Source organism: Mus caroli, unplaced genomic scaffold, assembly GCF_978045245.1.
Source record: "Mus caroli unplaced genomic scaffold, Mus_caroli_1 scaffold_1, whole genome shotgun sequence".
NCBI lineage: Eukaryota > Metazoa > Chordata > Mammalia > Rodentia > Muridae > Mus > Mus caroli.
The window spans coordinates 185,010,820-185,025,761 of record NW_028227256.1 but is presented as its reverse complement, the minus strand read 5'-3'; the positions used below and the strand labels follow the sequence as shown (position 1 = coordinate 185,025,761).

At 40.8% G+C, this 14,942-nt stretch overlaps 1 protein-coding gene across 1 annotated transcript in view; it reads left to right on the top strand.

Moving 5' to 3' along the window:
• Positions 1-14,942, top strand: part of Spata17 (spermatogenesis associated 17) — a 160,985-nt gene that overhangs the window by 16,300 nt on the left and 129,743 nt on the right. Inside the window, exons 2-4 of the mRNA XM_021158392.3 lie at positions 3,630-3,719; positions 4,591-4,672; positions 13,793-13,843. Of these exons, the coding sequence (XP_021014051.1) occupies positions 3,630-3,719; positions 4,591-4,672; positions 13,793-13,843 (223 nt within the window). The remainder of the gene's footprint in view (positions 1-3,629; positions 3,720-4,590; positions 4,673-13,792; positions 13,844-14,942) is intronic.

Below are 14,942 nucleotides of genomic sequence, written 5' to 3'. Positions count from 1 at the left end.
TCCTCATGTTTTCCCACTCCTCAGATTCATGGGGTTTTTCTTTATTTTTGTTATGTACATACATAAATGAATGAATATGTAATTTCAATCATGAGCCCCTTTAGTGTTGCTCATATTTGTATGATTTGAGGGCTGACCACTTGGCATTGGATAACCAATTCATCTGTGTGGAAGATTGACCTCCCTCTCTCAGCAGCATTTCAGTACTTGTAGCTGTTCATCTGGGGGTGGGACACTTTTGTCCCATTTGTGTTGACATATTAGTGGGTGATGTAATTGTGTAGCTATTGTTTAAGTGACTATATTGTTGAAATTTCATGTGTGCAGCTCTTATGCCCTATAAGGAAGACAGGGTCTCACCACAGACGTCCGAGTTTTCTGGCTGTTCTTTGATGAGGGGTGAAAGGTACACTTGTCTGTGGTGTAAGGATGAGGATTGGGAATGCACTTATGGATTATTTTGGTTTGGGAGAAAGTACAAGGGGTGGAAGTGGAAAGTTTCTGCCTCCATGACCTCACAGCCACACCATGACCTCACAGCTACACCAGGACCTCACAGCCACACCATTACCTCACCAACACCTCACCAACCACACCAGGACCTCACCAACCACACCATGATCTCACAGCCACACCATGATCTCACAGCCACACCATGACCTCACAGCCACACCATGACCTCACCAACCACACCATGATCTCACAGCCACACCATGACCTCACCAACCACACCATGACCTCACTAACCACACCATGACCTCACAGCCACACCATGACCTCACTAACCACACCAGGACCTCACCACCACACCAGGACCTCACCAACCACACCAGTACCTCACCAACCACACCATGACCTCACAGCCACACCATGACCTCACTAACCACACCATGATCTCACCAACCACACCAGGACCTCACCAACCACACCATGACCTCACAGCCACACCATGACCTCACTAACCACACCATGATCTCACAGCTACACCATGACCTCACCAACCACACCATGACCTCACAGCTACACCATGACCTCACCAACCACACCATAACCTCACCAACCACACCAGGACCTCACCACCACACCATGACCTCACCAACCACACCAGGACCTCACAGCCACATCATTACCTCACCAGGACCTCACCAACCACACCATGACCTCACCAACCACACCAGGACCTCACCACCACACCATGACCTCACCAACCACACCAGGACCTCACAGCCACACCATGACCTCACCAACCACACCATGACCTCACAGCCACACCATGACCTCACAGCCACACCATGACCTCACAGCCACACCAGGACCTCACCACCATACCATGACCTCACCAACCACACCATGACCTCACAGCCACACCATGACCTCACCAACCACACCATGACCTCACAGCCACACCATGACCTCACCAACCACACCAGGACCTCACAGCCACACCATGACCTCACCAACCACACCAGGACCTCACCAACCACACCAGGACCTCACAGCCACACCATGACCTCATCAACCACACCATGACCTCACCAACCACACCATGACCTCACCAACCACACCAGGACCTCACAGCCACACCATGACCTCACCAACCACACCAGGACCTCACAGCCACACCATGACCTCACCAACCACACCAGGACCTCACCAACCATACCATGACCTCACAGCCACACCATGACCTCACAGCCACACCATGACCTCACAGCTACACCATGACCTCAAGCCACACCATGACCTCACAGCCACACCATGACCTCACAGCCACACCATGACCTCACAGCCACACCATGACCTCACAGCCACACCATGACCTCACAGCCACACCATGACCTCACTAACCACACCATGACCTCATAGCCACATCATGACCTCACAGGTAGTTGGCTCTATTTATAGTCAGGCATGCATTTTCTCCTGCTGAGCAGGTTTCAAGTCCAATTAGGCTGCAGTTGACTCTTGTACCTTCGAGGATATCTTGCCTTGCTGCTCTTATTGTGGTGTGTAGGCATCATAGTTAAATAGGACCATTGACTGCTTTTCTCCCTTGGCAGATTGCATAGCTCCTGAAGTGCTAAGAATGCAGGTGATGCCGACCTCCTGACTCGTAGTGCATTTGATGCCAGCATACCAACAGTGCTGGCTTGCATGAATGTTCTCCATACTGCATTTTACACATGCATCAATGTCATGCTTTTGTGTTCCTCTCTTTGCTCCCGTGAGACTTCTTGGTTTGGATTTCTAGGTTATTTGTTGTTCCATATGTAGACCTGCAATCTATCCACTTTTTAATAGCTATTTGGTGCTCATAGATTAATTGCTAATCCTATTTTTGTTTGTCTTTGGCAACCCTTATAACTGTTGTTTTTAAATTGTATTGTTGAAAATGTTTTATTTTATCTGTTTAATTCTATATATACCATAAATTTATATAAAATTCATGTTTTATCTAAAATTCATTATGAAAACAAAATAAATCTTTGCAGTAAAAATAATTCTGGGATCTAAAAGATGACTCAGTCAATAAGGATCTCCTGCACAAGCAAGGCTTGTGTGCTGACCTCCGTTTAGAGTCTGAACCCACATGAAAAGCCAGACTTGTGTGTCTCTAACCCGGGTGGTAAGAGAGATACATGCCTCCCTGAAGCCTATCAGCCAAACTGTCTGAATCAGTGAGCTCCAGTGAGTTTGTATTAAAAATAAAAACGAAATGGAGAGTGATTGAAAAAGATAATGATGCCAGCATCTAGACGAGACACACACACACACACACACGCACACACACACACACACACACACACACACATACACACACACCTTAACCTGGTTGCACATAAGCACAAACATACAGGAACAATAATAAGAAAGAGGTGTCACCATGCTATCAACTGTGTTCATTCAGCAAACAGAAGGTGCTAAATGTATGCCAGCCAGCTTGGAAAAGAAACATTCTGCAGTCCCCTGCGCTATCACTTTATCGATTGGCAGTGGAAAGGCAAGATAATATTGACATCAGTTAGGATAGATACATAAATAAAGATGTCTTGACCCAACTTTTTCTTTGTTGTAAGTCAGTAAAACCTAAGAACTAAATTTCTTGTCTTTTTATAAGCTGGTGGCCCACTCCCTGCATTCTTGAATAGGAGCAGTCTCTTACCAGAGTAGACATTTTATGATAGATTCATTTGGATTAGAGGCAGTTCATTTAGCTGGTGAGGGAGTTAAATATGCAGACATTTTACTTTGTGTGACACATGTGTAGTGGCATTTAAACCACAAGTTCAAATAATTATGTTTTTAAAATACTGACAGAGTAGCACATTGTTTTTCATTCCCTAATAAAAAAATGCTACCAAATTAATTAGTAGCATAACAGATGATTATAAAAATAAAGTAGACAAAGCTGTTGAAAGCTCATGGCTTCTCAGAGAAAGGTTAATTTTTAAAACACTACTCATTTTTTTAAAAAAATGCATTTTTCTTAGTTTAGTATTTTAATTTCTTTAAAATGACATTTGAATTGTAATTACCATCTTAGAAGAAATTAAAAATTAAGGTTAACAGGTCGACTTGCCTGGGAATTATGTTAGTTACTAATGAAACACTTTTTAAACCTTTTCTAGTGCTGTTGACTCATTTAGGAAATCTGAGAATGATGCGGCTGTGATGATCCAGAGCTGGTTCCGAGGGTGCCAAGTCCGGGCCTACATGAGGTACATGGAATCTACCCTAGAAACCACTTAAAACCTGAAGTGCATGCTTGAGAGAATCACAGGTCGTAGATATAGCATTTACTTCGGATACCTCCTTATTTCAATCAACAGTAAAGTCATTAAGTTTATAGTGTCCCTCTAAAAGAGCTACAGTACACTTCTGATTATTTCTTACTGATACATAAAACTATATCTGCCATATTGTAGACCTTTAAGAATTCTCAATATTGTAAGAACATTTGACCAGACGCCACCCTCTGGAAGACAATTCCTCATGAAGTGCATTTCTATCAGTGGGTTAGCTGATGGGCCAGGAAAGAGACTGGGGAAGAGGAATCTTGAGATTTCCCAACGTGTTGTTTGATGAAAGCAATGATATTAAAATAGAGGTTTGCCATTAAGAACTAAGAACACTCTGAGCCTCAGTCTCTCCAAGTGTCAAATCTCAAGCTCTTTTGCCTCAGTTTCCCCAAGTGTCAAATCTCAAGCTCTTTTGCCAACTATGGCAAAGGACAGCCTTGTCTGGCTGAGAAGTGGCCTTGTAGTGAAAACAAAGCATTTATGGTCAAGAATAAGTTTGCATAGAGTCAAGCTTGGGAGTCCATATCTATCTGCAATCTGCGTTGGTGGGAGGCAGAGACAGGAGTGTTTCCACATATTCAAGGCCAACCAGGTCTACATAATGAGTTCCAGACTATACATCAAGACTTTGTATCAAAGAGAAAAAATAGACAAGACAAAGTAGAAACAGTATAAGAAAAACAAGAACAAAATGAAGATACATAGAACCTTCATTTAATTGTAACCTTGTGAACAATAGAGCCATCTTTCTTTCAATGAGCATGCACTAATGCCCCTATTTTCATTCTAGGCACTTGAACAGAGTAGTGACAATCATTCAAAAGTGGTGGAGAAGTTACTTAGGCAGAAAATATTACCAACTTATTGTTGAGGTAAATATACATTTTCTACTATGCTGACATTTGACTTATGCATGCTGTAAGATGTGTATTTACACATAGTTTACAAATTCCTTGTGACAAATCGTTACTGTTTAAAATATCCCTGAAGTCTCCTGTGCTAAAGACCTGTACTGATGCTAGGTTGGGAAATTCTTGGACTGCAGGAAGTAGGGTCCAGCTCAAGGAAGAAGGTCACTTGGAGTATATCTTTGAGGGCTGTCTTGTTCCAGCCCTCACTTCTATTCCTCCTCCTCCCCCTCCTCCTCCTCCTCCCTCTTCTCCTCCCTCCTCCCTCCTCCCTCCTCCCTCCTCCCCCCTTCCCCCTTCCCCCTCCCCTTCACTTCCTATTCTCTGCTTCTTGGCCCCATTATGTGACTTTTTCTGTGCCTCTGCTATGCAATTCTATCTGATCATGACCTAGAAACAATGGTGCCCACTAAGCATGGGCTGAAATCTTAGAAACCACAAGCCAGAGTAAATCTTGTGTGTTAAGTGGGCTTCCTCTGGTCACCCTATGCATAAAAGATAGCACAAGGACAAGTTTGAACTCTAATTTTGGGAAGGAGGCTCTCCTGAGAATCTTTTTCTTATTGTTTTCTAACTGACTAACTTTATTGAATCTAAACTACAGTAGCAATTTAAATTTTAATACCCTTCACTCTGAGGGAAGGAGAGATGAACACTGGCTGATCTTCCAAAGGACCGAGGTTCAATTTCCAGTGCCTACATGGCAGCTCACAAACTCTGTAACTCCAGTTCCAGAGGTTCCAACACCATCACACAAACATATATGCAAGCACAAAAACACCAATGCACATAAAAATAAGAATAAACAAATAAACTAAAAAATAACTTTCGCTGCATGTTTAGTAGGCATATGTCTTGATGAGTCTTTGAAAGGTCTAGTGAGGTCTTTGCAAACTGGCACATAGCCTATTCCAGGATCTTCGCCATTGTTAATGAATGTCTCCCAGACAGTCAGTCAGCAAGCTCATAAGGATGCTAACTGGGTGAACACAGATGTGGTACCCCTCCATACTCCCCGAAGTACTTTCTACAAATTTCGTTTTATAGGTAAATAAGATTTCAAAAATAAGTAAATAAAACTAGTGAGAAGCTCAGAGAACAAATCTCTTGTCCCCAAGGCTGATAGCCTAAGTTCAATCTCCACAACCCACTTGGTGGGAGGAGAAAATTGATTCCTGCACGCTGTTCACTGACTAATGCCACACACCTGCCATGGAACAGAAAGAAAGAAAGAAAGAAAGAAAGAAAGAAAGAAAGAAAGAAAGAAAGAAAGAAAGAAAGAAAGAAAGAAAGAAAGAAAGAGAGAGAGAGAAAGAGAGAGAGAGAGAGAGAGAGAAAGACAGACAGACAGACAGAAAGAAAGAAAAGAAAGAAGAGAGAGAGAGGATAGAGAGAGAGGAGAGAGAGGAGAGCAGGAGGGAGGGAGGGAGGGAGAGAGAGAGAGAGAGAGACAGACAGACAGACAGACAGACAGACAGACAGACAGAAAGAAAGAAAAGAGGGAAAAAGGGAGAGAGAGAAATGTAATTTTCAAAAATTTTAAAGAAATCATTTTAAATCAAGTCCAAGATGGACTTCATTGAGCATTTGCATATTTATAAATATATGTATTTATTTACAATTAGTTTTGATACACAGCAAATTATTGCATGTTGTCTTTATGCTGGTTGGTATTTAACAAGTAAATGCTATCTGCCAGGCATTTTGAAAACTTATATATTCAAGATGTTCTTTAAGATTTGGCTTTTACAATATCTATTTAGCATGCTATGCATGCAAGGCACAGACTTGCACATGTGTGCTTGGCGTCATAGCTCGCATACCTAACAGCTTTAGACTATTCTAATTGTTTTACATGGTGTGACAACTCTGATCATTGCTAACATCCCACTCTGAACTTCTGCAAGGTCACACACCGTGCCTCATTCCAGTCGTGTTCTCCCACTAAGGTGCTTTAGTACATGGCCTCTCATGAACATTCCTGTGGGTGGATAGGTAGTGAAAACTGGTTTTTTTGTACATTATTGCTGCTCCCTTTATTGAGGCACAGAGATAAACTGCACCTGACTGGACATCAGCCCAATTACAGTGTCTAACTTCTTTCATCACTTGATTTTGATAAATACATTGTTTGAAACACAAGCCTCTGAATTAAGAAATCAAATGCCTGTCTCTGTGTTTAATATTTTAGACAGGAAACTTTAGAAAGAATATTTTCAAGTCCATAATGCCTTGCAGGGACTTTCCTTTCTTGTCTCTTCTCTTCTCTTCTCTTCTCTTCTCTTCTCTTCTCTTCTCTTTTCTTTTCTTTTCTCTTCTTTTCCTTTCTTTTCTTTTTCTTCCTTTCTTTTTTTTCAAATTGAATGGCAGGCATTTTGGTACGTATCTTTTGTATAGAATACATTTAAATAGCCCTTATTGTTTATTTAAATGGGTACAGAGGCAGAATTTTGCTTGTATCTGAACTTAATTATGCTTTTAATGGAGAACTTTATTTTATGCTTGAACCCATTTTGTCCTTCATGGTAGACAAAAATATCCACATTCTGTTAGCATTTCTGTCAATCACATTTCTTTTGTGCCTTTTAGTGCTAATTTTTAGACCCAAGCTTGCTTTCTTCTTTTTATTCCAGTTTTGACACCCAGATTTCTTTTTAAAAATTCACTGTACCTTTATTGATATTTAAGGCCATCTAAATAGTAATTTTGAAGCAGTTTGGTTGCATAGAAAAGTTGCAAATGAGTATAAAGGACTTCCATACAATGGTTACTCGGACTTTTGAACTCAGAGAAAGAAGTCCCCATTATTACTTTCTTCTCGCTAAACATTTTCTTTTATCAATATATAACATATTGTTTTGTGCATGTGCATTTGTATGCATGTTCTTATGTGTATAGGAACACACATGTGTATGCATTTAGAAGCCATAGGACAACCTCATCTCACTCCTCATGTGCCAGCCACCTTCTCCTGAGACACCTATAGATAACAACTATGCATATGGACTGTTAATGCAGTTTCTGCAGATCAAGGAAATGGCCCTTGAACTTGGCTTTGGAGAAAACTGTGAATGAAGTTCCGGAGATGAGCTTGGCATTAGAAAGGTGAAAATCCTGAGGACCCTGGCCCAGGGAATGTGGAGAACAGCAGAAGGCTGGCCAGGACTGGATGTGACCTTCACACTACAATTCTCTGCATTTTAAAGGAAAACTTAAAGCAATTTATTGCATTCACTTGCTCCTAGGAATGTTCTGTGAAGTGACACATACAGATAATATCTTCCTTCATGTTTTAGATGACTCAAAATCTTTCAGACTTGACTTCTTCATTCTTCTATAGCTTGAGGCTGGGCCATATGCTGAAGTTGGTAGGATATGGTTCGCACCCAAGCTGGCACTTTAGGAGGCTGTCTTGCTCTTGACTTTGCTATTACGTAAATGCCACTATGCTCTGTGTCAAATATTCTTTCTCTAGCACAGTCTGAGGGCAGTTTGGAACTATAAAGACCATTAGAGTACATGATTAATTAGATACATTATTGTAAGTATTATGTGCAACTTAGTCCTGTCATTTAAATTGTGACCATCCAGTCAGTGACGTGCATTCCTAGCATTATGGTAGAACTGTTAAACTGATAAATATAACTGTGGTTTAAAACATTATTGTTCAATCTAAAAATTATTTACTACATAGCTGGAGATTCAAAGCTCACAGTATTAAGTAACAAACAATCGTACATTTCTTACAAAGGATTGATGTTTCATAGAACATTTAATCAAATAATATGGAAAAGAAATTTACATGACTTTAAGCAGGGTAAAAAAATCAACTCTTAGATTCCATTGTATGTTATTATGTTAAATGCCGATTTGTTCTTATTATTGAAAGAAAAACTATATAAAATATGCTGCTAATTTTAAATTAGCAAGAGACTGGCATAACTGCTTTTATAGACTTTTAATTTTGCATTAGACAAAGGCTTTTTCTATAGATGGGAAAATATCCCACTATCTTGGCATTTCTCTTCCTGGGATTTCCAAATCAGTTACAATATAGGGAACCCTCTTCACCTTCAGAGTTCAGGAAAAGAGCAAGATGTGTCAATTCTTTCTCTTCACAGTCTTACACTTCAAAATAAACAGCAAACATGGAATGGCTTAAAACTCTGAGTTATTCATGTAAAATTCTATTGATTTTCATCGTAATCATGACATAAACTAATTAGTTCACCTGCTTTTAAACGTTATACTAATGGCAGCTATGAGAATGCACCGAGTTGGATTTAATTTTTTATGTCAAAAAAGAGATGATTTTAGAAATCAGTGGTATCAACCACAGTGCGGTCATTTGCCTGGAAACAAGGCAGAGCCATCACGATTAGCAGTGATTGACCCCACACAAGCTCGGGCCGCAGCAATGTGGACAACAAAGCAAAGCCTCTCTTAGTTGCCTCTATGTGCACAGGGCTTCCCAATCCTTCGTGCTCCCCAAGCTTTGGTAGGCACTGGACACACATCGTGATTGTGAGGGCATGTGTCACTTCTTCCTTGAATCTCACCTCTCTGTTTTGATTTTTTTCAAAATCCTTAACAAGAAAGAAAAGATTAGCTAAGGTAGGGCTTGTTCCTGCCCCATTGTGTACTATGCATAAAAGATGTAAGCCAAAGCCAAAGAAGAGGATAAATTGGACCATCCAAGGGAAAACCCTAATAGTAGACACTTACCCTTCAAGGAGCTGAATAGAGGAGACTGAGATGTGGATTTCAGAGGGGGTTGGAGCTAACTACACAGGAAGCCTCTGGACTGAGGTGGTCTGGCAGTATGAGCTCAGAGAGTGAGCCATCCTGGAATGTGAGGGGAAAGGCTGAGCACCATAGCAGGCCTCAGGGCTGAGGCCCTTTACTCAGGAGGCAGAACAGCGTTGCTTTGCTTTGCTTTGCTTTGCTTTGCTTTGCTTTGCTTTGCTTTGCTTTGCTTTGCTTTGCTTTGCTTTGCTTTGCTTTGCTGTGCTGTGCTGTGCTGTGCTGTGCTGTGCTGTGCTGTGCTGTGCTGTGCTGTGCTTTGCTTTGTTTGGCCATTTTGGGTTGTTTGTTTTGGTTTGGTTTTGTTATGGAATCACCCAGAAGGGAGCTGGGAATAGAGTAGACCTGACATAACAGAAGAGGGAGGGAAGCAACAGAGACTTGAGGCAGGGCAATAAAATAAAGTATAATAGCACGTATATAGGAAACATATTACTTTCTAAGTTATCTACAGAGACAAACACTATACATGTATATATTAACATATACCTTAAAATTTTTTGAAGTTCCATTTTGTCTTCTTGCAGAAACACCAATGTTCTCAGTTAACAGTACCCACTGGAGCTAGGGAACTACTTATTTTAAGTTCACCAAGTTGGTAGTACTTGGGATAGGAAGAAGGGCAGAGTCTCTTATACATGCTTATAAGAAAACCAGGAAAGATAATCTATGCAGCCTAAAAAAGGACTGGTGAGCAATCTCAGGAAGGAGTAATGGACAGTTGATAACAATAGAGGAATCAGATTGAAGAATTAGGGAAGGAATCATTAGTGATGATGGGAAAAAAATCTTGATAGTTGTGGTGAATTTGATTGTTAGATTTTGTCCAATATGAGAATTCTTCTCATTTATCTGACTCCTCATTATGAATTACTTCATAGAAAGAGAAAGAAGGTGTAAGAAAGAGATACAGACAGGCAAAGAGGCAGAGAGACAAAGAAAGCAATATAGACATATTCTTGCCAGCAATCATTGTTCTGCTGGAGAAATGAAAGTTGTGTGCCCATGCTTCGGCTTAGGATTGCATCACACTCACTCCTAGGATAAACCATTCAAGTGTGTGCATTACAGTTAAAGCGTTTCGTGTTACACAACTAGGAGTTTGTGAAGGTCTTTTTTTATTTCAAAGGACTTAATAAAAGTATTATTTTGTACAAATCAGTGTGGTGAAGATATCTGAGTGGAGTAAAAATAAGAAATGAGTATGAACACTTACAGTTAAAAGAAAAGACAACCTGAGTGTGGTCCAAGGATAACCAGAAAGAATGGATGGAATGAGGGGCTCACCTCTTCCAAGCAATATACAGGAGCATAGCCACTGTAGAGTTAGGGGCACCAAGGCTTCTTAGAATCAGCTTGTATTCTCAGTGTTAAAATGCCCACAGGGTGATCCTTTCCTGAACACAACCAGTGGCCAACAAATCAGAAAGGCTGACTCTTATGAATCACAAACATGGACACTGTGCTCAAATTTTGCCAAATTAGAAAGTCCACATGAGTATCAGGCATATCAGAAAAATATTTATCAGATAAATAAGTAGATTTTTAATAGGAATATGCGTCCCATGGGCAGATCTGAAGAATATTCTAAAAATTTGGCCTAGGTGATATGGCAAGGACCACAGGAGGTTGACGTTGACCACATGATAGCCTCTGACCTGAAGATTTCCTCCTCTTTTCACTTCAGGGATTCTTGCTCTGCCTTGCACACGCAGTGTCCGTCAATCTTCTTCACCTTCTTTTTCCCGTTTTCCCCCCATTCCCTTTTGGCATCAGTGAGTGGGCACCTTATTTGCATTTTAATGAAACAATGTGCTTTCCCTATGCTTAGTACTATGACATATGTCACCTTCCTATTTACAATGTACTTGCGGTCTCTATAAGAAAGGGATAAAGGACTGGCAAATAGTAAAGAAACTAAAAATTCTGTTTGCTGATAAATGGCAATAGTTTTTTTGGTTTTGGTTTTGTTTTTTGTTTTTTGTTTTTTTAGTTTTGCTTATGTTATAAGAGTTGCCACCATATCCTCTGTTTGCCCAACTGCATGGAAACATTAATGAAAAAAAAAAAACATTGTTCAGACTAAAGAAAGACTAAATCGAATGACAGGAAAATATGAATGGGTACCTACATCTCTGAGATCACATATAGGTGTGCACAGTTCAGATACATTTTTGAGTGTTACATGTACTAAAATGTGCAATTTAAATCATTGAACTGCTATTCAAATACATTCACATTTAAAGATATTTTCTTTAATTATGTGTACACGTGTGTAGCTGGGTGTGTGCACATGAGTGCCTACAGAACAGATGAGGGGTGTCCGCCTTGACCTGGAATCACAGCAGTTGTGGGGCTGGGGACTCCCGAGCTCGGGTCTTCTGGAAGAGTAGGATGCGCTCCTAAGCGCATAGGACCCATCCTATCTTCCGGGCAATGCCAGCTTCAGCGTGCCGTCAATCAATACAGTGAATACTACAATGCACCTCAGTATCAGGAATTAGGCCGCATTTGCTGTAAGGAAGACAGAGAGACTAAAGGCAGGGATGTAAAGGACATAGTGCAACCCGCTGCCTTGTAATTGCCCAGACTCTTGGTGAATCACACATCCCTGTGGCTCTCCACAGTTCGCTCTGGATCACACTAGGCGACTCCCACGGGCTAATTAGAGGGAAAGCCCTTTGGCTTTGTACAGATTCTTGTCCATCACAAGGAAGAGTTGCCCATGATAGAGGGTTGAGTTTTTTGTCCTTTTTCTTCCCAGAAAACTTATCACTCATAAGCTAGGGTGGGATTCTCTTACCTGCATGGCTTTAGATTGTATAAAAGTTTATGTGGTTGTATTTTATAAAGGAAAGCTCTTGGGAAGGGCCACACAACTTACACTGGCTATTCTTCAAGGCGAACAGCTGATCAGAAAGTCGGTGGCTGTAGAGAGTTAGAACATTGCAGGTCCAGATCACAGTTACAATTTGTCTTAACATCTTCAGATTCCTTGGTCATTCCTTGCTCACCTCTGTGTCTGACCTAACATCCTTCTTACTAACATGTAAAACCTTTCAGAGTGGATTCAAAAGCTTCTGCTTTCTATGAACCGAAGTTTAAGGATTCATCAGAAGATCTGAGGCCTATAGCTAGTCTTTCTCTGCTTTCCTGTGACCCTCCTCCATGATGGATCCACCAGTGTGTTGGGAATGTGTTGGAAATGTGCCCTGCATTACGACTTTCCTTGCTCTCTATTAAAACTTCAGTGTTACCATGATACCACATAGGAACACATTTGGGGTAGCCTGAATCTGAGTTCCTGAGCTATGGTCAATCATATCTGGCTCCAGAATAAACTCTCTCTCTTTTTTCAGGCGAGTGGTGTTTTGTGTTAAGGATATCACATTGAAAAAATGTATATGTGAATTGTTTTACTGATGATTATGCGGCGGTGAGCTCTGTGACTTTTTGTTTTTAATTAAAAGACAGAGCAGATAGGTAAATTAAACTCAACACTCAACACGGTACTATCATTAGAACAAGAAACATTGTTAAGTGCATCTTTATTAAACATAGACTGGGGCAATAATAGATAGAGTATCTTTCTTGGAAACCAAGAGTTTAGGAAACCTTCCCTCTACCAAGGGATTTGCTGGAACGTGATATCATTATATTTGTGATTTTATGGAGGTAAAATGAATACTAAATGAAACAAAATTCCCAAGGCTGACTCAGGAGGCAGCTAAGCACAGCATCTCACACAGATGGGTGGAAGCACATAGCATCTCACATAGATGGTTGCAAGGCACAATTTTGCCTCATCACTGCATCCGTATCCTTGAATGGTTTCGACTGAAGACAGCATTTCTTTGAATTTTTCATTAAACCCGACGTCTTGAAATATGAATTCCTTTTATGTTCCTGTGAGTTTTGGCTAAAAGAACCCAGGTGAATAAATCATACAATACGACGTGTCACCAGCACTTGTGAATATTTCTGCTTTGTTATTCTATTCTCAGAAGAGCACCATTGATTATCAAACTCAGCGGAGAGCATTTTATGATCATATATCTCCATTAGCTCTGAGTTTGACTACCATAGATTTTTCTGGTTAAGCTTGCATTATGTATTAGGAAGCCTATCTCTTCAATACAAAGTTTGATTTCATTTTCTAAGCCCAGAACTCTTATTATGTATTATGTATAAAGATTCTTATCCTTTATATGTAAAAATAGGCTGCACTGTCTTTACGTAACTGAAATCTATGCCATCTTTTCTTTTTTCCTTGATTCACAGGCAGCATATTATACTATGAAGATGAATCTCTACAATGAAATGGCTGTCAGGGTAAATATTTCTTCACTTGTTAAACAGATGAAAAGTCAATTGTGCCCTGAATTCCCTTTTAATAAACTGAGCAAAGCAGGGCAATGCAAATCTGGTCGCTCTGCTAATGGAGGAGGGGGAGGCACACTAGTTAGAAAGTTAGCTGTGCCAAGCCCCTGGCAACACTGACGAGAGAGGAAAATGGAAACCACACAGTTATAAATGCCTGGGCTTCACAGTGTCAGGGACCTCTGAGCCATAGCTAAAGGAAGACTGCAAATATTACTGACGTAATGCATGAGTGTTCATATGTCATAGTATGCACATATCATGATAAATGCATGAATACGGCTCAGAGATCTGAGAGTCCTACCTCATCTAATGCAATTAAAAATTATTCATTGAGCCGGGCGTGGTGGCGCATGGCTTTAATCCTAGCACTCGGGAGGCAGAGGCAGGCGGATTTCTGAGTTCGAGGCCAGCCTGGTCTACAGAGTGAGTTCCAGGACAGCCAAGGCTACACAGAGAAACCCTGTCTCGAAAAGCCAAAAAAAAAAAAAATTATTCATTGGATTTAACAATAATAACGTTTGTTTCCTGCATAGAAACTTTTTTTCTATCATGTCTGTGTGTGTTTTTTGTGCTAATTTTCTGATAGACAGGTGACTTTAGGTATGGTGATGTGGCTTAAGTGGTGAATGTTTGACATGCGAGACTGGGGAACTAAATTCTGATCCCCAGAGCTCCTGTAAAAAGGTGATCATGGCAGTGGTATTTTACCAGTGCTGCAAGGTGGAGGCAGGCTGGTCCCTAAAGTTCATTAGGTACCCAGCATAGGCAAATTGATGAACTTCAGGTTCACTGAGAGAACTTGTCAAAAAAAAAAAAAAAAAAGGCGGGCTGGAGAAAGATTGATGAAGACCCACTTCTGCTTCTGACTACCATGTGAATGCCCACCTGCACACACCAGCCGACATTAACGTTAACAAGTGCGCATGCACGCACTCCACAAGAAGTTTAAAGGCTCCCTTCAGAGGCTTTTGAAGAGGTAACTTTGTCACTGAGTAAGACAAGGCTGACGTGTGTAGAGGCTGTAAATGATCCTCTAACAAAGACTGGT